We start from the raw sequence: 24,803 nt of genomic DNA, 5'->3' as shown, positions 1-24,803 counted from the left end.
TTTATCTGCTATGATTTCTTGCCCTGCTATTTCCTGTTGCGCAAGAGAAAGGCAATACCCAGAACGACGCGTTGAATACGAAAACCACGCTGGTTGGTTATCATCAATAGTCAAACTTTTTTTGAATGTGAAGAGCCTTTTTCACCAATTGAGCCAAAATGGTTACCAATGAAAGGATCCTCCAAAACAGTGGTTCATAATCTAACCAGGGGAGTGCGCCCTCCCCAGGGGAGTCAGCCATTTCTCATGAGGGGCACAAGCTCTATAACAAAACTTCATTTTTTGAAATGACTTTAATGTCCTATGCTGTCTGTCACACTTTTCTTACAGTTTCGGGACAAAAATCTTGAACTTTAAAGGAAAAATCTGGATGTGTAGTTGAAATTCTGTTACGTCACAAAAAGCATTGCGTCACAAAATACCTTTGTGATGATTCATCTGTTTCGTCACAAACCGATTAATTAGTCCCGTATTTTTTGGTTAAAATAAGCAAGCTTAAATTGATACATAATATGTTTTATCGTGTCGCAGTGTTTAGCTAGCTTATTCACGTAGATCGAAAAAAACACAATTGCTTTTGGTGTGAAACCTATTTACAGTTTGGGACATAGGGCACAAGACCGTTACCAAGAGGAGGCGTGATAGAAAAAATGGTTGAGAACCACTGATCTAAAACATTCTTCTCAAACCCTGGGGGTCCCACAGGACTATCAAACAATGGTACTTCAACAATCGTTAGACCCCGGTATATTCACGCACACAAAGTTAATAAACCCAGCTCTGAAGCACTAACCATGTCCGGTTGGTCCTCCAAGATGTCCAACAATAATAAAAATACTATGATGCAAGTTCTATACAAGGCGTTTATTTAAGCACATCCCATAGTTGGTATCACATTAAAACAGTTGTAGTAAGGCCGACAGATAAAAAACAATCGCACCAAACAAGCACAAACAAAACGCCGACATTTTGTAAAAGCTGCGAGCAGTGTAAAATCATTTCGATTAATTGCTGAATTTCTGATGCTTCGTAGATGCCGCTTGATCCACTTGGTAAAAACGAACGCTACACTCAAACCTTCGTGCTTAGATGCTTACAACTTACCAGTAATTGCCATTTCCAAAATTGGAATGTTGCTTTGTTGTCCTTTAAAAAGCAGACTATACAAAAAATTACAAGTCACAAAAAATCGGCAAATTCTACAAAACTACCATCAAATGAGCATTACACACAAAATAAACAGATTTTCAAATCCAGTGAGTTCGATTAGAAGGGGTGAGTACAGAATTACGTGTTTGTACATTCGTAGTATAAAAACAATATGGTATTGAGTCTGAAAAATACACAAAGATTACAAAAACCTTAGGCTTGACACTATAAAATGGGCATAAAAACTGGGGACTTGTCCAGATGCTTTTGGGATTCTACATGATTGACGATGCTGAAGTATTTCTCTGAAACAAAAAGGGTATGACATTTATATAAAAGCATTAGATTGCAACAGTGATTACCACCAACCAGCACATAATTTTATAGAAAGTAAAATGTTGCATTATAAAGTCCATAACTTTTGTTTGTGGCTGCATTATGATTATTGTAGTTACATTTATTGTTTAACTTCCACAAATGTGGTTTTACTTGTAAACTAAAACATGTCAGTCACTTAAAGTTGTATGAACTACCTTTTAGAGGTTTGTGTCGAACCAAGAAAGCTGTTCTTGTCCTTGTTGCCCTCCAACAATCACAGGGTCAAGATCCATGTCACCCGACAATTCTGGAAGTGGGTAGTCAGCTGGGGGTCCCATTCCGTGTTGTTGGGGGTGCCCAAAATCCATTGGCTGTTGGCCCTCTGGTGGTGGGTAAGCAGCTGTGATTCAAGGCAGAATGAGGTCACAATTATATCGATATAAATTTAACACAAAATTCATACAATCGGAGCTGAACAGGCACAACTTTTAAATTTCTTTTTTAATTGATGTGCTTTGGATAAATTACAGGAAAACTTAAAACCACAGTACTAGGAACAGACACTTGGTCCAAGCCTGTTTACATTCAATTATGCATGGGACAAAAAACAGATGCAGATGCTTCCTTTTGGGAAGTTTAATTTGGAAGCAGAGCAGGAAGTCAATACAAACGTTGGCATACCATGTTGTGAATTATGCATGGAGCTCACTGAACTGTGATGAGAAAGTGGAGCTGCCATTGGGTGGTCGAACTGCATGGAAGGTTCCATGTTCATAAGGTCTCCACCCTGCAAGAAGGTCAAAAATTATGTTTTGTGAAACAATATTTTCAATAATACAAGACCGTGGCCTTTTTGTCAAAGGTGTTTGTTGGTAAAAATGGAAATATTTTGTTCGATACTTACATTGTACAGGGCACCATCATCCTTGAACAGAGAGCTTGTCAGTTCTACTGAAAGTCTCTTCTTGTAATCCTGGGACTTGTCATCAGACATGCGGAACAAAGCTGCAGCAGCATAGGTGGCTAAAAAATTGATTTTTTTGTTTAAGATATTTGACACCACGCCATTTTATTGTAATTCATGGCACTTCTTTAAACATTTGTCTTGCATCAGGTGTTGGGCACCAAGCTACTTTCAAGTGTCCGAATTTATAAGGCTTTCTTGTTCTTTACTTACCAACGCCCTCATTCTTGGAGTGAAGAAGTTCTGTAAGTGGAGAGCTCGCCCCTTCAGCCTCTATGATGTCAGCACTGTCTTTGTCCTGCGCCAGCTCACAAAGAACTCCGGCAGCCACACGCTGGATGTTCTCAACCTAACATAGCAAAAAAGATAATGGGAAAATGCTCACACCTCTATGCACTAATGTCAATCTATGTCTACCAAAGAAAAAAAAACTCACCTGTGAGTATAGTAGTTGCACAAACAGAGGGATTGTGTTGAGACTTCTGATGACCGCTCTGCTGTGAGCTTCTCTGGCCAGAATATGGAGGGATCCAGTTGTTCCTTCCACTATTTCCTCCATGCGGACACCATCCTAATAAGAATAAATTAATGTTTCGTGTATCAAGTAACCCACAGCGAGTTGAGGCCATTTTTTATTTTATTTCTTACAATGTCATCCAAGATATGTAGAAATCAACACAAACTTTGCAAATTTTGCCTTTGGATTTGGGAAGAAAAGTTTCACAGGTGAACAAGATTAATGTTTTAATAAAACTTACCACATATGGGCTAGACATCTGACTATGACTAGAAGCCAAGCTTGTGCGTCTTTGTGTGTCCTGGTGTGCCTTCATGAGCAGTTGTACCAAACGTGGAATTGCTCCATGCTCACGAAGTGGACCATGGTTGGCAGTACAGAGTGCCAGGTTGCGGATAAGGCCAATGACAGCCTAATTATCAGAAAGACTTTTGTTATTGATCTAATTGTTTTAACAGTTTTAATGCCATAAATAATCAATAAAAAGCAATCCACTGTTATTGAATTTCATTTTAAGAAGTCTTTTTATAGCAAACTTTTAGAGCTAATTAACCCATAGTCTTCACAACCATTAAATATTCAACAGTTTTCACATTAATGAAGTAAAAGTCCATTACTTGACAGAAATGATGATCAAATTGGGTTTATGGACCACAACTTACAAGCATTTTATCAAATCATACAATACACATACCTTGATGAGCGGCCAGCGTGATGGTGGGTTCAAGAGCTTTACAAGGACTGGAAGTCCGTAGTGAAGTCTTACTGCATTCTGGGCCATTTCAGCATCTGGATGACGTGATGTCAAGTGGCGCAAAGCACACACTGCTGGCTCGGTAATGTCCTCTCTGTCCCCAGCCTGAAGGACTGTCCTCACCAATGCTTCAATGCCACCAACCTGTAAAAATTAAAACAAAATTAAACATTGTACTTATGTGGAATTTTGTTCAAGGCAATAGTTCTAGTTAGCTTTTGGTCACGCAATATTTTTTTATCAAATTTTGCGCCCTCTCACTCTTCAAAAAAATCTAATTAAAAAACACTTTCGTAAAGATAATAACCAACAACTCGCCACACAGTTACTGTAGGGACTCAATTGAATTTAGGAGTCCTAGTATTACTGTTTTACTGACAAATGGACTAATCTTTGCTTAAACTTATCTTAAGGTTTCTGTGCACATAATTACCAAACATGGATGGGTATTTAAAAATTTTGCATCCCCTTTGTTAACCTTACACCCCCCTTCCTTATCGCCGCAAAATTAATTTTGATTTAACATGTTGTCCAAAACAAATACAAATAACTTGTGGTGTGTAGAAAACATACAAACGCAATACCTGGGGTTTCTAGCAATAACAAATACATACCTGGCAAACTCTGGTTTTATTGCTCATATTGTTACAAGTCAAGTTGCTTAAAATACCAGCAGAGCAAGTCACCACGTTGATGTCATTGGATGAAAGTAACTGTAAGTAAAATAAACAAATCATAGCCCAAGCTATAGATAAGAACTAGCCCAGTAAGCTTGTGTTGTTTCTACAACCGCTTATTTACAATCTGAAAAGATTTTTTTTTACTCCGGTACACTTTCACTTAAACTGTGACCTATGCTTAAAATAGAGGTTAGCAACATGCTAAATTCATCTGTATTTTACCTGAACCAAAGTCTGAAGCAGGCCTTCAATGTGGTCTTGTTTAGTTCCGGCATCGGACAAATTTCTCAAACTCCACAAGCAATTTTGGAGAAGCCTTTGTGATGGTGAGTTAAGATGCATACCAACAGCCTGCATACCACCTGAAAAACAACCATTTTCAGTTATGGTGTTACTTGGTGATGCAGGTTAAGCTGATATAGGCCTGTGAGAGCAAGACACAGTTGGCATGTATGTGTCTTTAGGAGCTTTAATGGCTATACAGGAAACCATTGGGTGTGGAGTTACTGCCATCACTCTTTCAATTACTTCCCTTAATTAAGGGCCAGTAGGTCACTATTAGATAGTTGGACCATTTATGGCCCACTGGTGTATCTCTCAGCACGGTATGGTCATATGAAAAGAGATTTATGTTAAATTTTTTTTATATTAAGTGTGATTACATTGACTGCACAAGCTGGAAAAATAATTTTTTTGAAATATTTCTGTCTGGGTATATATACATTTAACAAATTTACGATCCTACAGATTTTTTTCAATCTGAACCACGTACAAAATGTCAAGCCTAGAGCAAAAGTTGCTAAATTTAGACCACAGAAAAATTAAATTGGATGGGATTTGATAAACTACTGTGAATACCAAACATTTATGTTTACCTGCTTCAACAATAGCTGGTTTGTTGCTGGAGCACACAGATAGAACCTTGAGAACCCTGCTTGTTGTCCACAACAGCTTTTCATAATCGTAGGTTCGCATAATTCGTACCAACTCTTGGGGTCCGTTGCTTGCCAAAATAATCAGCTGCAAGGTAATGGGAATATGATGTCATGGCGCAATGAACCTGCCTTTTTGTGTAGGGTCATTAGACTCAGAAATCTCATATCTCAATCAACGACTGTAATTTGCTGCTTGGAATCTTTGCCTCCAGGCAAAATTGTTTCATAATTGCACTTGTCAATAGTGTGCAAAGATATTTTGGATGAACAAAACTATTTACTTTCGTATTTTAGAATCTGTCCTATACCTTGCTTTCTTGGTTTCCATAAGCCAAAATCTGGAGGCAGTCCGTGTCAATTGCCAAAAACTTGATGTTGTCCTTTGATAGTAGACTAACCATCTTTTGTAGGCCTCCAGCTAATCTAACAGCCTCTTTTGCACCTTCTTGATGAAGCAGCAGATTGTGCAAGGTGGTAATGGCATAGAAGACCACCGATTCGATAGGGGAGCTAAAGAAACAAATTAGTCAGCACCATAGGAAGTTTCATTATCATAAAGATTGTATTTCATAGTATTTTGCCCAAATTGACTTTTAACAACACACAACCAGCATTTTTTTAAACATTGTCATTATGTAAGTTAAAATATATGTAATGCTTCACAAGCATTAACATTCAAAACCAATATTACCCTTTTCAAACAAGGGCCTAAAACCAAAAATCATGCACGGTTCGAATTAGCGGTAAAAAAAACGAATCGCAAAAAACGTTACAACCTAAATTCCAATACTTAAGTTTCGCTTCTACATGATTGCACATTACGCTTAAAACCTGCTGTTTAAAAATCGTTGACAATATTTGTTTCGTAATACATCGCCATCATTTCATTTACTTTCTTGAGTATTTATTGCGCAAAAGAGATTTGATAAAATACGAGGATGGAAAGAAAATAGTCTTTGACATTGCGAAGACAAGTTAACAATGTTGTTTGCATCAGCGCTTGTTGCGGCATCACAATAATCTCAAAAACAGGTCGCAACAACTCCAAAAACGGTTCGAAATTTGCGAATTGCGAACTGCTAATTCGAACCCTGTCATGGCACACACTACCAGATATTTTAGGGCTTCCAAGGACTTACTCAAGCATTCTGACTAGAGCAGGAATGCCACCAGACTTAAAAATTGACAACAATCCTTGTCTGTGGTGTGAGAGATTGTGAAGTGCTCCAGTACATGCACGCTGTGTCTCAGGATCAGTGGCATTCTGTATCAAACAAAATTGTCAAATCACCTCATTAGAGCAGTATATGTGCCCTTAGGCATTATTGTCTGATTGCATTGTGCATCACATGTAAATTATAGGCAGTGATATACCTCTTACTACAGCCTTTGACAGGTCCAAAAGAAAATCACGTATTTAGAAAACATGATTATATTATAAAATGAATCAAATTATGCACAGATATTTACATAAAGTCTACTAAAATGTTATTAAAATCATTTTTTTTTGTTTTTATACCTGCATGGCACGAACAAGTGCTGAAACCATGGCTGGACTGTTCATAAGTGCCTGCCTGCTTGCCACTTTCTTGGACAACATGTGAACCATCTGAGCAGCTTGCTGGACGACGACACGATCGTCATCATTCAACAAGGCTGTCAGCTCCGGGATGGCTTTCGTTGCAACATCAGCATCATCCTGAAAGAATAACAGTGATTGGATTAAAATGTAACTATTTTCCACAGCTAAAAAGTTAGAAATAGCCAACATGAAGTTGCTGATGTTGAAAAACAACTGACATATTAAAGTGACAGTAAACTTAATAATGCTCAACCTGGTAGTTAATCAAGTTCACAACAGCCTTTTTCAGCATCCGGGAAGGCTGAGCGAGCCTTTGTACAGATGTAGCCTGGTTTGGATCGAACTGGGTGCTTGGGATTGGTTGCATGGTGGCATCATCCATCATAGTTTCGGGGAACAGCACATCCCTGACCCGATCAGCCCTGGTGCGAACGTATTGATCATGGATTTCTGCAGAAAAAATTGTACCATGAATAAAGATTTAAATTATTATATATGAACATGGTTTTCTTAGTGGTTGATAAGTTAAACATTCCTTGGCAACTTCATGGTTTTAAATCTGGCACAAAAACTTGTACTTCAATTTTTTAGCTTACGATTGGCTTCCTCCATAGTGTACTCGCGTTGCCAATCGCCAAGCACTTGGTTGGTGTCTGGATAGTTGGCATCATGGTTGCTGTGTCCACTGATCATAGATGGTGTGGCAGTGGTTGCTCCTGATTGGATTCCTGAATCAAACCACATCTGCACCTGTTGTTTGGGGTTTCCTCCAGCGGGAAGGTCACCCCGGCTCTGCATCATTTCCTCCATGTCGGCAGGCAAAAACAAACAAACTTAAAATCAACAATGCAGTGTACAACACAAATTGATGAAATAAAAACTGATAAAAATAAAAGTGTTCTGTATGTTAGAAATTAAATATTAATTGTCGTTAGAACATAATAAAAACTTGGTATGTGCGAAAATAAATATCAATGGTGACAACAGAAGGACGGGAAACCAAACAAAAAAGGAACAAAACACATGTATTTGAAACTAAACTATACACGATTTTCAAAACTGGCAAAAGTACCAACTAATGCCATATCTTCAATGACGTAATAAAAAACGTAACACCAAATTTGGCTTTCTTTCGCTTCTGCCGTACACAACTGTAGAAAGGAGAAACGCTCCCTGGTGGCAAACGAGCTAAACTTATAAAACAACAGTACATAATTTATGAAACAACGGCTTCCCATTACTGCTTTAAAACAACTGTAACAGCGCAAATCATCTGTGCGAAAAAAACTCGTAAATTTCACGCTTTAACCTGTAAAAATCTGATTCTAGAGAAGAGATGTACACCTTCCTTTACAAATTCAGACATCTTGTAACGATCGAGACGAAGCAACTTCGATGGCGAACGCGATCCCGTCGACGCCATTTCCTTTTTCCCCGTCGCTGAAAAGAATCTTGAGTGCTCCGTCAGGCGAAACCGCGCCGCGCTGTTTTCCTTTGTTTCTTTAAAACCTCGCAAACGCGCGCGTAGGCGCCCGCGGCGATTAAATCTACTTGTAAAGGCGTTTTGAGAGCGCAAAACGCACGCTGCGCTCACACACGAATCCAAAGAAACCTACGGGCACGGTGTTTGCTTTAGCTTGGGAAACCGCACAGTGCCTAGGAGCATCGTACGACAAAGAGCGCGTGATTCATTCGATCCTGACTCGCAGGGAGTGGGCGTAATAATTGCCTGTACAGACGGTTGTGTTTGTACGGGAGAGAAAAGTCGTCTACCTGTGTACATGGTAGAGCACAGTGCGCTTATTTGTTGACTCGAACTTCTAACTTTGACCTCATTGCCATTATTCACAAACTTCTCATATAACGAATTTAGAAATGTACCTTTCTTCACACGACCGACATTATAAAGCGACATAAATTCACCTCTTTTTAAAGGTTTTAGGTGTATTTTATGCTATTTTAAAGATCACAAATTTTGATATCGCAGATGTTGCCAAAACTTATTGTTGTCTGACTTGTATGCAGGGTTAATGAATTGGAATGTTAGGTTATAACAATGCGTCGCAACCCAACAGCTTTCATAACGATAGTGTAGTGCGACATCTATCGACAAGATGCAGTACAAAATCCTCCCCGTTAGCTGCCGTCAAATGATTAGAACAAACTTTTTTGCCAGTCTTGGTTCAACGTAAATTCCATTCAATCGTACTTTACCAAAGGAAATAACGGATTTTACCACCCTATCAAGACATCCCGATTATCGTTCGTTTTTGTTTATGGATCAATTGTGTTTATTATTAGGAATGTTTGGAGCCCGTGGTAAAAATTGAAATATAAATCACACATGCATTTGTGTAGGGCTAAATTTAGGCCTTCGCAAGGAGTAAAACTAGTATCCTTTTTTGAGGAATCGAGGATTCGAGATCAACGGCGCATACATTTGGGCTATGTTGCTTGGTATGGAAAACGCATTGACCGACGCTGCCAATCGCCCGTTATAACTAACGTTTTGTGTGGCGACATTGTGTGGTTTCTTTTTTTACAAGACAAAACCACCAGTTGGCGCAAGAGATCGAACGAGGGCGTGAACGCTGGAGTTCGTTGTTGCCAAGAACAGCGGAAACACAGCGTCAAAATAGGGCAGACCACCAACTGGTAAATAACGCTGGCAACTTCCGATTGCTAACAAAACTGTTTTATTTGAAAACATGTAATTGGAAGCATATTGGGCAACTGGACGTTTATGTGCCAATATCTGTAACACGTGAGCGCAACGAAGTTGCAACACGTCAATTTTTAAGGAATTGCCTGAGGCGATTTCCACTTTAAATTGCACGTGTTTCCCGATCATTCGGCGGCTGAAGGTAATAGTGGGAAACCATTACGTCATCAACATACGGTTGCTCAGTCCCTACAAATAAACCGTTTACGTAAAGTGATGAAAATTTATATTGGTGAATATTATTTTTTGTGAGGATTGTTTGCCCCTGTAAAGTTACGAGCTACTTGCAATTTTAATTTTGAACTTCAACATCAATCTGCTTAGCGTTGCTTAATCTTTTGTGCGAGTCAAAAGACTTCGATAACAATGACAAATACAGGTTATAAGTTAAAAACGCGTTAACAGAAACGGCAAGCGAAAGTTGTCGTCCAAGCAAAATCCACGTGCGTCACGTTCAAACAATGTATTTTTAACGTTAATTTTGTCGGCGTCAAGAATAGCGAGTCGGATTTAAGCTAACACTCATGAACCACATTAAGTGAAATTAAGCAGATGCCTTGTGTGTTGACTGGAAATAGATCTTTTAGCAGGCAATCACCAGCACCCTGAGGTATATCGGTTCCTTCCACGGTACGCTAGCTAAACTGTATCTAACACGGATGCATGTCAATGTGCTATTTTGTGAATAATTTACATTATAGTATTTAGATATTTGCTCAACACCTTGTCCATTAGAATACCAGATTAATTAGTTTTACTAGACATTGCTTTGACTTTCTTATTACTCATATTACAAGAAAGACTTTCTCGGTATAGAGTTTATTAAAACGCAGATGTTTATACACCAATAAAGTGGGATAGTTACAAAGTGCTGACGCAATGCGTTACCAGTGAAGATCGAGCAACTACACAAAGCATAATACGCACAAGTTAAAACGCAAAAAGGGGTAAATGGCCAAGTACGAGGTATCAACCAACCAGCTATTAAAAGTGCGACTGTCAATTTCACACATATGTTGAATGGCGCCAATTTAATTGCCCATCAGTTAAACAAAATGTTTTATAGACTCCGTGAACCAGTCTTGCTCCAGTTAAACTTTAACCGCTGATGTCACGTATTCAAGCACTAGCACTGTTCCCTTTAATTTCGTAGGCCCAGCAGCCTTGGCGCCAAGGTTAATATATTACAATTTCATTTTGACCCAAATATTGATGCTAAAACTGTGGATTATAAACCTCGTTCTATTAAGTCATTAACTGTTATGAAGAAGTATAAGTGCGTGTTTTGAAAAACCATAAACCCAAGTCATTTACATGGTATATATGGCTGACAAAAGGCACTTGTTTGGGAAATCACTGAAAGGCGATATGGTGGCGAACAGACACCTATTGTGTTGCACGAGACACAATAAGATTGATGGAAAGCAACAAAGCTTGATCGCAACTGGTTTGTACTGTCCTTGTGCGTACTGAACGAAATCAACGACCCTTTCGGGAAGAAAATGTGCAAAATTATTCAAAAGAATATTTTCACCAAAAATAAGGTGCACGAAAAGGGCTTTTAAGTATGACGACTTCCCACGTACATGTTTTATCTAAATCCATAAGCCGGGCAAACAAAAGTGTTCGAGTCGTCGGGCGAACCCCACACACAATCCTTTTACAGGCTTCCGAACAAAGGGCAATTGGCAGTACAGCACCCTCGGCCGTAACGCGTTCACGGTTGCGAGGTTTCGGGCTCACAAACATCCAGGTTATGGTGAGCGACTTTGTGAAGGGTTCTCTGACAACGATCACGCACTAGTGCTCTTCAATGGGGAGCGTGATTTTAAAGTTCAGGCTATGCACAAAATGTCTGGGTTGGCCAAATTGGTTTTCATGCTGGAGATGAGTATATGCCAAATCTAATATCGAAAACTGTCATTGCGTGTAATGGGCTTTTTTGGATCCCTTAGATTGGGTTAAAAAGTAAGTTGACAAAAGGACATATTTTTAAGACCCCCAATACCAAAGGTTTAGACAAAGATGCATCGGTTTTAAACACTAAACTATCACACATAGCTTTGTACGATTTTGAAGAAAGGTATTTTGTAACAAAAAAGATCCGTAATGCAGATGACAAAAGTTCAAATTAGGATTGAAGCAGTTTACCACCGCGTGGCCTAGAAGGTGGACATTTTCTTGTCGCTCGGAAAATCCCTGGCGACTGAGTGTGTAGGCGAAACAGGACTAAGAAGTTTACCAAGTGTTAAACTTCCACGTCGTTTAGGAAGCTTTGTTAAACATTTATTACAAGAAACTGTTCCGATTGTTCAGGAAACCTCGTGAATGTTATCCCACCGAACAAGTTTCATTGGAAAACGTTGTACAAGAAACCGTATTCGTCTTTGCGCGTAATATTGGCCATGGCGATTTTAAGCAATCTTCAGCGCCATTTCATCTCCCAGCCTATACGTACGATAGCACCATTCGGCTTGTCGAATTTCTCGCCAATATACGTCAAGACAATGCGACAGACTACTCTAGCGTTGTGTGTCGTTAGGCCGTCGTATTGTAATGTCCGTATTCTCGCTACTCGAGTAAAGATCCTCTTCAACGTCTTCATCCACTTCCACAGATATTTGACTCTCCAACTCCCTTTGATGCAACAACATCTCGGGATAAGTTTCCATCGACGATTGGTGATCAGTGCTCAATGACCCTCTGTCAAATTGCTCTAAGGTGCGCTGAGGGGCAAACAATTTGACTGGGGTTTCTGAGTGGGTCAAAGGTCCTCTGGGGGTCGCATGCGGAAAGGGATCTCTGTGACGATCTGTGGTGAAGTTTGGTGGATAACGTGGACGACACTGCGTTTGGAAAGAGGAACACGTGGACTCATCGCTGCGCATGGCAAACGTCGGCTGGCTGCGCACAGGCGCTGAAAAAAGAATAACAGTACAAGGGGATATCGCTCAAGAGAAGCAATAAATTTAAAGCATTCGCATCCGACATATATGTGTACATCGCTATGCATCCAGCCGCCTTGTCAAACAAATTACACGCGTCTAGTATAATCTACATCATACCCGTAGGTTCCGACACGGAAGGGTATGACCTGGACTCGTGCCTGTCACAGCGAAGCGGGGTGTAGTCCATAGTCTGAAAAGGCTCCGCAGTCGGATGTTGAGATGGTATCTGTTCGGTGCCTTGAGGAGGCATCTGCTGTGGGTAATAATTGTGCCCCGGTGGATTTGTAAAGTTAATAGTACCATTGCCTTGTACTACGAAAACGCTGCTATTGTTTCCGTGTGTGACAACGTGCAATGGTGGTTGTGATTCCGGCGGTCGCGAAAAAGACGTTGATGGCGCTTCACCGCGAAACGGTCTGGCTTTTTCATTTTGTGCTGAATAGAAAATGGTTCAGTGTTTTTTGGGTAAAGTGCAATTCAGTCATTAGCTGCTATGTCTGACAAAGTTAGGTGAGCGCCCTGGCTTTTGGGTGAGCAACAGGGCCAGACACTGCTGACGAAGTCCATGTAGCGGTAATTATATCGTGTGGTAGGAATTATATATATTGTCTTGAAACAATCTGTGACGATTTGTTTTTGAACAAGAAACATTCAAAACATTTGCATGGCATACTTACTTGGTCCACCATGGACGGTCGATTTTTCACTTCTCGGTTCTTCTAAAAAAATTAAAAATGTTGTTTGGTAGCCCAGAGAAAAACACAACAGTCACAAACAATTAGAACTAATCAAAGCGTCACATGGTAAATAACAAAAACATATTCTGCTGACTTATGACATCGTTTAAACATTCGCTTCACTCGCGGAAACCGAAACTAGATCTTCAAAAAGTAAGCGCAAGGAATTCTATGCGTCAGTGGAGTTAGTTCTTACATAAACGACGCAGACATTCTCAGAAAGTAAGATATCTTACCATCGTTGTGAAGGGATCCAAAATCTTTTTGGTACGGAGGACAATCTGTAAACCAAAACATAAAAAATTTCATTTGAACAAATTTACAAAACAATACATCCGATCATAGATGCGTGCGTAGTTTCCGAAGAGAGCACATTAGGTACGGTAATTCCAAATTACCTCCACAATAGAGGTGATTGCCAACATGGATACAAATTGCCAATATTAGCCTAATCAGTTCCACCAGACAAGTGAACATAAACTCCATAAATATTCAGCACCTTCCACGTTAGTAAAACCATCACGTGGCGTAGATAAAATTACAAGGCATTCATCTCTTGGTTAACATAATGATCGTTTGGTGAAGCATTTAAACAGCCTGCTACAAATCTTTACGTTTTTTACATGTAAAGTTGATATAATTTAAGGTTAATATCGGTCATGTGTGCCTGTAGCAAACTATCTGAAAACACCTTTAAACTAACCCGCAATACTTGAAAATTCCATTGACTCCTTCACAGGATAACAAGGTTCGGGTTCGGGATCGAACCCCCTGATAGGTACTTCCTCTTCTATGCGGTTGTCATGAGGGTGGGCGGGTGCTGGAGGCAAAAGCCTCCTCATCTCCCTTAATTCAAAGGCCGGTTGCTGGGGGATCGACGGCTCAGGCCGACATCGACACTTATCGATAAACTCTCGCGACTTATCGCACTTCATCAAGCAACAAACTAGCAGTAAGACGGACAAAGCCGCCACCACTAGAGCCACGGCGGCTATTATGACCATCTTTAAAAAGTCTTCGCTATCTGAAGAGTTGTGTTTTATCCCGTTAGATGGTGAGGAGGTTGACAGACTGGTGGTTGTCGTCAAAGGTGGCGGAGCCGGTGACGATGTGGGTGTGGTAGTTGTTGTTGTCGTAGTTGTAGTTGTTGGCTTTGCTGTTGTTGTTGTTGTTGTAGGCATTGTGGTTGTTGTTGTCGTTGTCGTTATAGGATTTGTAGTACTTTTAGTGAAGTTCTTGGTCTTATCCTTGCGGAGGTGGTAATCGTAAGCGTAATCCAGGTCCCAGCAAGTGTTGCTGTTACAACAGCTGGATCTGTAAGTTATTAGATCGAAATTTTCCGACAAGCGCATGCAAGCCTGTTTGCAATCTTACAAATGCTGCCATGCTGCCAAAAGCCAAAGGCAATGTTCAATCCTCAACATACGGGAATATTGGGGACGCTTTAAACCATCTTGTCATAGTGACATCCGAAAATTAATTTCGGAATTATTAAGATCGTTAGTGAATTGCCAGCCAAAATGTCGTAATTACGTATTTTGAATGTTATTAGAATCATCTTGTTGACAATTAAAGAAACTTGGAAGTATACGAGCAAAATTAGCACATTTCAGACAATGGAAATAATTCTGATGAGCTCAACGACCAAAAATTAGAACCAACGGCTATTATTATCGGTTTCAACACAAGCTTCTAATTAAGATAAAGTGATCTGGACAGATTCCTTGTCTGCTTTGGATCACAAAGACAACTCGTTTGATGCCGATACGATACGCCTGACTGGCGTCAACTCGAATGGAATGCGCATCACACGGGGGCCAAACTGCGAACGGCGTCTCATCTTACAAAGGGGGTTTCTGATGCGCATGGTATGGGGTCAACTGGTTCGCACAGGTTTTGTATCAAAGACCAATAAATATATACGAACTAGGGCTTGACTGAGTCCCAAAGTACTGATTTGCGTTCAAGGGTGGGTTATGATTGAATTCTATATTTTACAATAGCTTTGGGAGCGACTTTCGTGAACGAATTACCCTTCCGTGTTTCCATGAAGAATTAAAACTAAATTTGATTTGTAACGTTAGCAAATAACGCAAGCGAATTTGTTTCATACCAAAACTCAAATTAGCTTGACTCTTTATCCCTTCACACAAAAATCCACTTAAATTATAATCCACAACTCACGCATGCTCAAGCGTCTAAGCCTTACAACTCATATTGGCGTGTCTCTGTCACTAAATATTTATAACCAATAGATATTTTTACATCCTACAATGCATCACGTGCACTCAAATTTGGACATAACAAAGTTAGGCAGCAGTGGCGTTAATAGAAGAATTATAAAATAAATATAACAAAGAACTTACGCTACAAAGGACTCGCAAACGAAATTTATGTCCAATATTTCACGTCGCTCGTAGAGTTCAAGACACTCAGTTACGACGTAGTCGCTGGAGGAACGCGGACATTGAGAGCAGGGACAACATAACTGACTTGTTTGCTCGTAGTAAAACCTGCAAAAAATCATGTTGCTTTACTTCCTTGTATAGCTGTGATGTTATTTGATGTGTATGGCACAACCCCCATTGTGTTTTGCAAAAAGGCTGCATTACAAGTGGATGGGCCTTGTTTTATATTTGGTGGTACAAAATTAAATCACAAGAAAGCATTAATCGTGTGTCCAACATGTATAAAACAAAAAAATACATCTTTTCACGCGGATTTCATCATAAAAATGCCCAGATGACTGGTTTAAAATAAGAAAAAAAACCTACCACTATTGTAGAACGTCCCAATGACGTCATTAACCTATATCCAACAATCACTAAATTATTGAAAGAAACAACAGAAGTTAGTCGCCAAACTCACTTGTCCGGGCAAAAATCAATTGACTTCTTCGATCGTTGTTGTATCTGCAAACAAGAATTTATCTTTACAGTGTTGTTATGACCAATCATGTTTAACCGAGGAATTGTGTATAGTTACCGCGCAATGTTAACTTGTATTTGAACTATTTTATTTTAAGTGAACGGTGAACCACATAGACGGTGCAAAGAGTGTGACGTCACTGCACACAGCCGATGTGCCTAAACTTTTGAAGAGAGGTCAATACATTTGTTCGACCTCCTCGTTATACACTGGGATTTTCCACAACGTTTGTTCACCTGTCGTCTAACAGGTATGACTTTTTCACTTCTCGTTAACGAAATATTCTGAAGTGAAGCCCAACAAAGCTGTTTTGTGCTGAAGCAATCACGCCCATTTGTTTTGCAAGTCACCGTAGTTAGTAAAAGTACCTGTTATCAACATGCCAGTGTCCCCCACTAACCAAAAACCACACCAAACATTCGCATCGTCAGCATGGCGACCCGGTTGGAACTTGCATGTGATTATGAGCCTCAAGCCCCAAAGCACAGCATTTCACAACAAGTAGTCTTTCACAACGGTCAAGCACAAAAAAACGCAAGGGTGCAAGTTTACTTTCGACGAAATGTATAAGTTTGCAGCCCAACTGCCAGAGAAGCGGGTTTAACTTTGTTAAACGCGAGGCAACTCCCCGTACTTGATCAGCAAGGAGCCGAATCGCGGCACTAAGAGCACAAAGAAACAGGGGAGAGATTGCAGCATTCGCTCCCCTTCCGGGTCTTTCCGAACGGTCGGGCAATCCAGCCCAACGCTTGCTCATAAAACCACGTTTGAAACATTTTTGAACGCTTGCCCGTGTCTGGGTTTGTCTACCTATCGCAAACAAATGGTATTGAAGGCAACCCTTGGGCAACCTCGTCACTCGATACGACCAAACAAAAAACATGTTTCAGATAGGAGCATACTCCGCGCTCTTCGGTTAATAATCTACCATTTCGCCTTCCCAGATTTTCTGTTCAATGTACCTTTCTGACGTCAAAATGTAAACGATGGCTTTTTTTAAATTGTGTGACGCGGTATCGTGTTGGTCGCTTTTGTATAAGTATATCTAAAAATAAGTGCGCAAGCGTTCTGCTGTTTCTTCCTTTTTCCAAAAACACTTGTCTTGTTACTGTGTGCGCAGGTATGTGCTGTTCAATAATTTCAACCAGTGCAAACATGGACCTCGGGAATACTAATATACATCGAAGAAAGAATGCCAAAACAATCAAAATTTCAAGTTTGTTTTGTAAGCACATGAAAACGACAACTTGAACTTAACAACGACCTTTTCTTAATTGCACCGTGGCGTCACAGTATCAGTTAACAAACATTTCACGCGTTTTTGAAGAATTCAGGACATAGTGAGTTACTGATCGATCAAATAGTATTACGGCAAGTGAATTATAAACCGCAAAGAACGAGGCTGATAAAGATGTCACACAGGACGTTTGTTCGCTTTGCCTGGTTACTCGGTCAAGCCATCAACCAATCAAAGCAGTTTATTCACCCAACGAGGGTCATACGTTGTTTCCTTTTATAACCTTAAACTGACTTAAAAGTTTGGTGTGTCTCGAATGAATTAAGAAGATGAAAGTGTTCCGTGAGTTTTAAATTTGCTTGAGAACCCCTGACCTAGGGTTACATCAACCTTTTCCCGGGCTGGACAAAATTTTTATGACGCAATACGAAATTAATCAACCAGATTTCGAGCGACGTGAAGGGAGTCTTTGTTGGTCCATGTGCATGACATGGTAGGGTCGTAGGGTGTCGTAGGATGTAAACAATAACGGTAGACAAAATACTACACACAATTGGAGCGTGGACTGAAAACCGATATAATAATAGGCGTGCATTTCCTTCATGTAATAGCTTTGACATCCAGTATATGGCGTTTAACAATCCGTATAGCGAAACTCAAATTAATTGAAAAAGTAGCTTCAAGGAATAGTTGAAATAATTAAAGTGGAGCCAATAATATGAATTGTGTAATGAGACCTTTAAGGTCGAAACAGTGGCCATCTGTCTGCAACTTACACAGTTGAAATAATATCTAAAGACAAATACGAGACTGTACAATATCTTAGCCCTGGTACTGCATAACGTTTAGCGTAAAAGGGACTTTACAGCTTTCACTTGGTTTAGAACATCGCAATAGACCCTCAAGCTACAACTTCCCCGTAGGTGATAAACCTAAATGCTTACTTAACTCTGTTAGGCATGGCCTATGTATAACAACCAGTTTAACGTCTTAGTCAATTTAGGATTGTTGCGTATTTTGGACGAAAACTTACGCTACAAGTAAAAACTGGCCCACACTGCAGAAAATATTAACATGTTTTGAGGCCAGACTTTTCATTCTCAGCACTATGATTAAAATCGATTATTAGTATTCCTTAACTCTTACCTTGTTGCCAGGTAAACCACTCGCCAGACAGACGCAAGTCAGAATTGTCATCGTATTCCACCAAGAGAAAATCATTTCGTTGTTATTAAATCCGAAATACAGTAAGTTTTCACAGACTAAAGTATTCTCATCACTTAGTCTCGCAAAACTTCCTACGACAGGATAGCAACGACCTGCAAACAGAGTGTACCTGTGCAATACTCAACTTAATTCTTTTGATGAAACCCCTAAAATAACGGCCTTGATTTTTAAATTCGACCATCTTTGTAGTCAGTCAACAGACAAGTTTCAGCACTAACGATACTGTAGATGACTTCCTTGAAATCGCTTAAACTTTTGCCATGAATGCACGCGATACCATAGTTTTGATTTGTCCAACGCAGCTCTCTTTTACTTGCTTGCTTTTCAGGGATCCCAACAATTATCGAACGGCGCAAACACTTCCCTCTCGAAACTAGCCTGCGCGTTGATGCGAAACCACTTCAGAACGTGTGAAAAAGGCAAAAGCGTTTCTCCCAATCAGGGGAGGTCTGGGTTGTTACAACATTTGCACACCCTGACATCAACACACGCACAGTGGGTATTTAAATGCAACATACCCTCACAAATACAATGTTAATGTTGCTTTGCTTGTTTGAATCTTCGTTCGGTTTCTCGTGATATATTCAGTACATTATTTTACCACAAGTGTGAATAGCTTCGGAGTAGCACTCGACAAAGCACCTTTATAAAGGGTTCTTCGTTGCCACCCAGCGGTTAGTTAAGTGAGATCTTAATTCATCAACTTGATGCAGAGATATCCAGGTCTATATGATTGCATGTAATGTCGTACATGCAATCATATAGACCAGGGGTTCCCAAACTTTTTTGTTTGGGGCCCCCAGTATAAAAAAGAAATTTTTATGCGGGCCTTGATATGTAATCCTAACGTTAATCATTATAAAACAGTAAACGTCCTATTAAAATTAATAAAAAATTATCATACAAATATTAAATAATAGTCTTAATTCGAGACCCCATTTCAGGTCGCGATTTATTGCTTGAGAAGCCCTGGTGTAGATTGACATTATTCTGTTTTACATTACCTGGTATGTATTTAGGTAGATTTGTCAACAACGTATGTCGTAGGTTGAAGGTAATACATGTATTTGTCTTCAATACCATGACTCACAAGTATGTTGACAACGACAAATCAAACACTTGGAAGTGTTTTTATATTTGACAAGTAATGTAATCGAGAGCGAAAAATAGGCGAAAAATACACCAAGACATTTGACTCGTTGTTTTAACAGAAGCAAAATTTGCATATTAAAAAATCAAATCACTGATGAATTTGTTGGTAGCAACATGCGGTTATTATGTGACGGTCACAAATTCGTTTATCGTTTTTAACAGAAGCGAAAACAAGATGAATTATATTTCATGATACGTTGCAGAAACAGGATACATTTTTTTAAGAACTCATGGAAAATACAATTAAATGTAACAAATCAAACTAGAAATTTGGGAAGTCAGTTACAATGTACGCTTTTTAAGCAATCCAAAGCTCCAGCATTCACACGGGGCAGGTAGAACCCCGGGGCATGACTCAAACGGTGGAAAACAGACAAAAGGGCAAAAGCCAGTTCAGCAGCCTTGGCGCAAACATTCCTGATATTGTTGGGGCTGCACTGGTGTAGGTGACGCACGGATGAGTTTCAAAGACTGGTCGTCGACGTGTTTGCGCACACAGACTATGGGAAAAGGGTACCGGCTGCACTAAAATCATCCTGTGTTGAATTAGTTATATTTGACTTGAAGGCAATGTATTTGATTGGTCGTTTGCGTCGGTTTGGTTCAATTAGTTCATTCTGTTATTTTTTGTTAATTAGCCTGCAGTAAATCTAATTCATTTCATCAAGCTTAAAGCCACAGTATTTGCATGAAACCTTTTCGTAGGCTACTGAAATAAAGCACGTCTGCGTGTTTACCATGCTGTGGTATTGAGTTACGCAACAATCAGCGCGGAATGTGCCAATGGAATTTTCTTCACCCATCCATGAAACCCATGACATCCAAAACTCTTCAACCCGAAATTCACCACTTGCAAGATTATTTGACCATTTGGCTTGCAGCTTTTGCTTGATACGTTACAAGATCGGCAAAAGTCATTGGTGGCTTCGTCATGATCTGTGTGTTTCGCTGTTTGAATCAATATGGTCTTCTTCCTCTTCGTCTTCCACTTCCACAGGGAAAGGGCTCATCATATGTCGGCTTTCGAGCAATTCTGTTTGCACTTGAGTTGAAGTTTGGTCGGAACAGTAGCGTGGAGAATATTTTGAGCAATACTGGGTTTTTGATGCTGGATCATTTTGAGTCGAGTCGTGATTGGACATTGGAATCGTGTGCAGGTTGGTTGTACCCACTAAAAAAAATGTTGAACTTGTTTTAGAGAAAAAACACAACAGTGGAAAAATTTTATGCACTATAACAAAATAACTTGTACCCCAACGCCAGCTTATTAATTGAATCTGGGAATCATTCCCTATTCTGTTGCAATTGGCCATGGGTAACATTATTTGTACGCACACGATTTTGCTTTGTTTCGTTCAATGTCGTTACTTTCGGTAATTTGTAACTTATTTTTACATTACGTACATAAACTTCAAATTTTAAAGCCGTTTTCAGCCTGCAAACCTAGTATGTCCGTGGAAGTGCACCCACAAGCGTCCGTTGAATCAGAATCGGAGGAAAAATCGGGTGAGTCGAAGGAGTCAGGAGTGATTCTACCTCCGGATGAATCTGAATCTGTTTGGTGGCGCAATGGAATTTCCTCCGTTTCAACATTCAAAAACGGATTTTGTGGTAAAATGACCATAATAATATTTCCATCTCCGTGGATGTTAATAGGGCCCGCCTGCGTGGAAGTTGCCCGTGGCGGTTGGGACGGCGGGTCATCATATGTCGGTTGGGCTTCATTGACGTGTTCTACAAAAAATTGAATTATGATCATTGTTTTTGGTACAGTTGGAAAGTAAAGGCTTAAATATAAGTTGTGAAAAAATTCATTATTATTATTGTTTGTTATTATTATTGTTTGTTATTATTATTGTTTGTTATTATTATTGTTTGTTATTATTATTGTTGTGTATGCGGCGAAAAAACTATTTAATTTTGCTGTGATTATTATATCTTCTATTATAAGCTCAATAAATCACACATGTTTTCATTGTGGAAACGAAATATCTTTCATTAAAGTGATTTTTCATTAACATTCCCTTTATGATAGGCCTAACGAGATCACAAAGAGACCGCGAAATATTTTACCATTAGTCGCTGAGCCGTGACATTCTGATTCGTGGGTCATTGTCAAATAATCTCCTGTCTTCGATTTTGTTGTCGATGGATCTAAGAGAAGAACCACAAAATTACGGTATTTTGTCATAACTTGGTTTGTGCTTTTTAAAATGGAAAAAGTGTAGATTTTTCTGAAAAAAACTGTCCTTCCGGGACACAACAAGGTAGAAATGTATTGGCGGGCAACTAACCTGGCTCGCTCATTTCCTTGGGCGGTAAAGGTGAAGCGGGCTGCGTTTCTGTCATGCGTTGCTGCACTTCCTCCTCCACGCGCCGGTCACGAGGCCGCAAAAGTGGCGACATCTCCACTGTTTCTATTGGTCTGGTAAAAACGGCCGACTGCTCGGACGCTGTTTGTTCAGGTTGACAACCGCACTTGTCCACGAACTTGCGCGTTTTCTTGCACGCCAGCAAGCAGCAGATCGAAACAGCAACCACTGACAGAACTGCCAACGCTGCAAGAGCTAATGTCTTGAAGAAATGTCCGTTATTTCCATTCGCCGTAACACCAGGGGAAATGGTCACGACTTGGCTTGTATTGTATCTCTCAGGAATAAGGGTGGTCACTTCTGCTGCTATACCGTTGGTTATTGTGGCTGCAGACGCTGTTTTTCTTGTCAGTGTTTTTGCTTGCGTCGTTGTACTCGCTGTTGTTGGATGTCTTGTTGTTATTTTTGGTGTTATAGACTTGGCGACAGCATCGGTTGCATTCTTAGCTATTTGGTGGTGAAACTCGTGGCAATCGTAAATGAAACAGCAGCTTGATCTGTAATTTTAATGTTAGTGATTTCAAACGTAGTATGGACATAAACCATGCTAATGCGCAACACACCGTACCACACCCACATGTTAATTGTTTGCAGGGCATATGATGGAATAGTATATTGATTAGTTCAAACCTAACCACATCCCAACGAGCGATTTTAAATCGAACGCCGATTCAAATAACGTGTTAGGGTGATCTATAATATTTTGCTTTGTGACTAGAAACGTTCGACGCGGCTTACGATATGCTTGAAAGGCACAGCTGTAAGGGTTTCCACTTCCAAACGCTAAGAGACACTTGCTGCGAAGGCTTTCAACCGTTTACAGGTAAAAGCACAAGGGAGAGAAACAACTGTTTCGTCGTGGTGTGACACAAGTACATCTGATTTAGTAACAAATAGTGACTTAATAATGACACAATAAAATGTGCACAGTTTATACTGTTCTGACCTTTCGTGTGACTCGCAGATAGAATTGATGTCGGTGATTACATTTCGTTCGTAGTGTCCATAACATTCAAGTACAACGTAGTCGATGGAGGAGCGTGGACATTGCGAACATGGGCAGCATAACTGCATTGTTTCCACGTAGTAGAACCTGCAAAATTAACAGATTCTTTAGCACATGATGTAACACAATGGCTATATTCATTTTTTAAGCAAAGGTGCATTTTGTCTTGGAAGGCAATCTATTTGCGGTGATAATGTTAAATAAATTTATCGCTTCTGTCAGGCGTAGCTGCACTGTTACGACTATTGTTGGACTATAGACTGCTTGTTGCTTACGGATTTTAAGACACATCGAAAACAACTCCATTGGCGTAGTGAGCGGCAAATTGGCCACTGTAGTGGCATCATCACGTGACTAATTCAGCCCATAAGGTTCCGAAAGCATAATAGCCATGTGTGCCAGTTTACTATGTTCTTTCTTACACTGTCAATAAATAATAACTGACATGAGATGCTGCATTATTCTGATGCCTTACAAACTGAGCCAATAGTGAAGATTTGTAATTGTGAATACAGAATTACTTGACATAACAATCGTACGTCCAGGTTCGTCAGCAAAACAAGATGATCAGGAAGAACCCTTTGCCTTCGGGTTAGGCCATACTGTGACTCATGCTATCCAGGCACCGTTAGGAGTTGGACATGGTTTATATACTGGTTAAACCCGCACTCAACCATTTAACTGTTTTCATGATGTTGGCCACACTTAATTCTAAATTTTGTACATTTAGCTGTTCAATTTTCGAATTTTTTTTGTCGTACAGAATTTACGCAAACAAAGTGCAAACAGGCAAAGTTCTGCGCAAGCAAAATTTCCCCCTAAAATATACAGAGATATCGAGTTGCTGGCAAATCAAACCTAGATTTGTTACCTGATGCATTTCAATTTAAACAAAATGATATGAATAATTTCAACATGGTTGGAAACTTACTTCACCGGACAAGAACCCCTCGGTCGCCATCTTGTCTGCAAATAAAAGGAGTGGTTAAATGAGAAAAAAAATATTTGTGCGTTAATCCATTGTTTCTCACAGTTGTTACAAGTAAGAATCACGCGTGTTTAATTTTAATTTTATAAGTTTATCCGTACCGGTTTTGTTAATTAATTATCGTTGAGGTCTGAGGGTCTTCTGTATTAGTTGCTAATTCAAGCAATAAATTCTAACCTTGGAGAATGGTTTGCCACAAACCAGATCAACGGAAACAAGAACAGCAAACATCCAGGAAATGCATTCCATCTCTTTTGACAATGCCCCGAAATTAGTTTTTTGTTAACAGATATTTTGAATTTCCTTGTCTGCAAAGGACTTTATACAGTCTTTTCTTCGCTTAACTAAACGAAAGACAACAATCTACAAAACCGAACAGTAAATTTACAACACTCTATAACCTAAAACATAACGAAAACCTTACAACCTGTGGCAGTTACTTGGTGACTGTACGTCCTCGTTAATCGAGCAACTAGGTCTATCAAGCACATCGCACACCATACAACGAAATGCGAGATGCACATTCGAGCTGGGCCGTGATTGTTCAAGTGAAGAGAAAAAGTTATTTTCTCCTAACCGGGAAGTCC

General features: G+C 39.8%; 3 protein-coding genes across 5 annotated transcripts; all 3 read right to left on the bottom strand.

Moving 5' to 3' along the window:
• Nucleotides 1–845: 845 nt before the first annotated feature.
• On the bottom strand, nucleotides 846–8,230 carry LOC145914400 (catenin beta-1-like). Its single transcript, XM_083002234.1, has 16 exons — nucleotides 7,496–8,230; nucleotides 7,153–7,349; nucleotides 6,837–7,016; nucleotides 6,457–6,581; nucleotides 5,626–5,827; nucleotides 5,258–5,402; nucleotides 4,605–4,744; nucleotides 4,317–4,415; nucleotides 3,643–3,846; nucleotides 3,190–3,360; nucleotides 2,868–3,002; nucleotides 2,645–2,780; nucleotides 2,372–2,490; nucleotides 2,149–2,254; nucleotides 1,683–1,867; nucleotides 846–1,454 (listed from the first exon to the last, which is right to left on the bottom strand). The coding sequence occupies exons 1-15, from the start codon at nucleotides 7,707–7,709 to the stop codon at nucleotides 1,686–1,688; spliced, it is 2,355 nt and encodes a 784-aa protein (XP_082858360.1). The 5' UTR covers nucleotides 7,710–8,230; the 3' UTR covers nucleotides 846–1,454; nucleotides 1,683–1,685.
• A 2,200-nt stretch (nucleotides 8,231–10,430) lies between these two features.
• LOC145913126 (uncharacterized) lies at nucleotides 10,431–18,786 on the bottom strand. 3 transcript variants are annotated; one of them, XM_083000668.1, is made up of 8 exons: nucleotides 18,618–18,786; nucleotides 16,175–16,218; nucleotides 15,673–15,819; nucleotides 14,010–14,620; nucleotides 13,543–13,587; nucleotides 13,247–13,288; nucleotides 12,687–13,004; nucleotides 10,431–12,538 (listed from the first exon to the last, which is right to left on the bottom strand). In XM_083000668.1, exons 1-8 carry the CDS (start codon nucleotides 18,690–18,692, stop codon nucleotides 12,144–12,146), a joined length of 1,677 nt encoding a protein of 558 aa, XP_082856794.1. In that variant the 5' UTR covers nucleotides 18,693–18,786; the 3' UTR covers nucleotides 10,431–12,143. The 3 variants fall into 3 exon arrangements, with proteins under 3 accessions (XP_082856794.1, XP_082856795.1, XP_082856796.1); XM_083000669.1 differs by having other exon boundaries at nucleotides 13,247–13,285; XM_083000670.1 differs by having other exon boundaries at nucleotides 14,010–14,602.
• A 1,034-nt stretch (nucleotides 18,787–19,820) lies between these two features.
• LOC145913641 (uncharacterized) lies at nucleotides 19,821–24,600 on the bottom strand. The gene is made up of 7 exons (XM_083001372.1): nucleotides 24,394–24,600; nucleotides 24,160–24,194; nucleotides 23,169–23,315; nucleotides 22,145–22,719; nucleotides 21,924–22,004; nucleotides 21,294–21,584; nucleotides 19,821–21,021 (listed from the first exon to the last, which is right to left on the bottom strand). Exons 1-7 carry the CDS (start codon nucleotides 24,463–24,465, stop codon nucleotides 20,780–20,782), a joined length of 1,443 nt encoding a protein of 480 aa, XP_082857498.1. The 5' UTR covers nucleotides 24,466–24,600; the 3' UTR covers nucleotides 19,821–20,779.
• Nucleotides 24,601–24,803: the final 203 nt, after the last annotated feature.

The sequence above is a fragment of the Ascidia mentula genome, chromosome 9 (assembly GCF_947561715.1).
Source record: "Ascidia mentula chromosome 9, kaAscMent1.1, whole genome shotgun sequence".
Lineage (NCBI taxonomy): Eukaryota > Metazoa > Chordata > Ascidiacea > Phlebobranchia > Ascidiidae > Ascidia > Ascidia mentula.
This window is presented reverse-complemented; position numbering and strand designations above follow the sequence as displayed.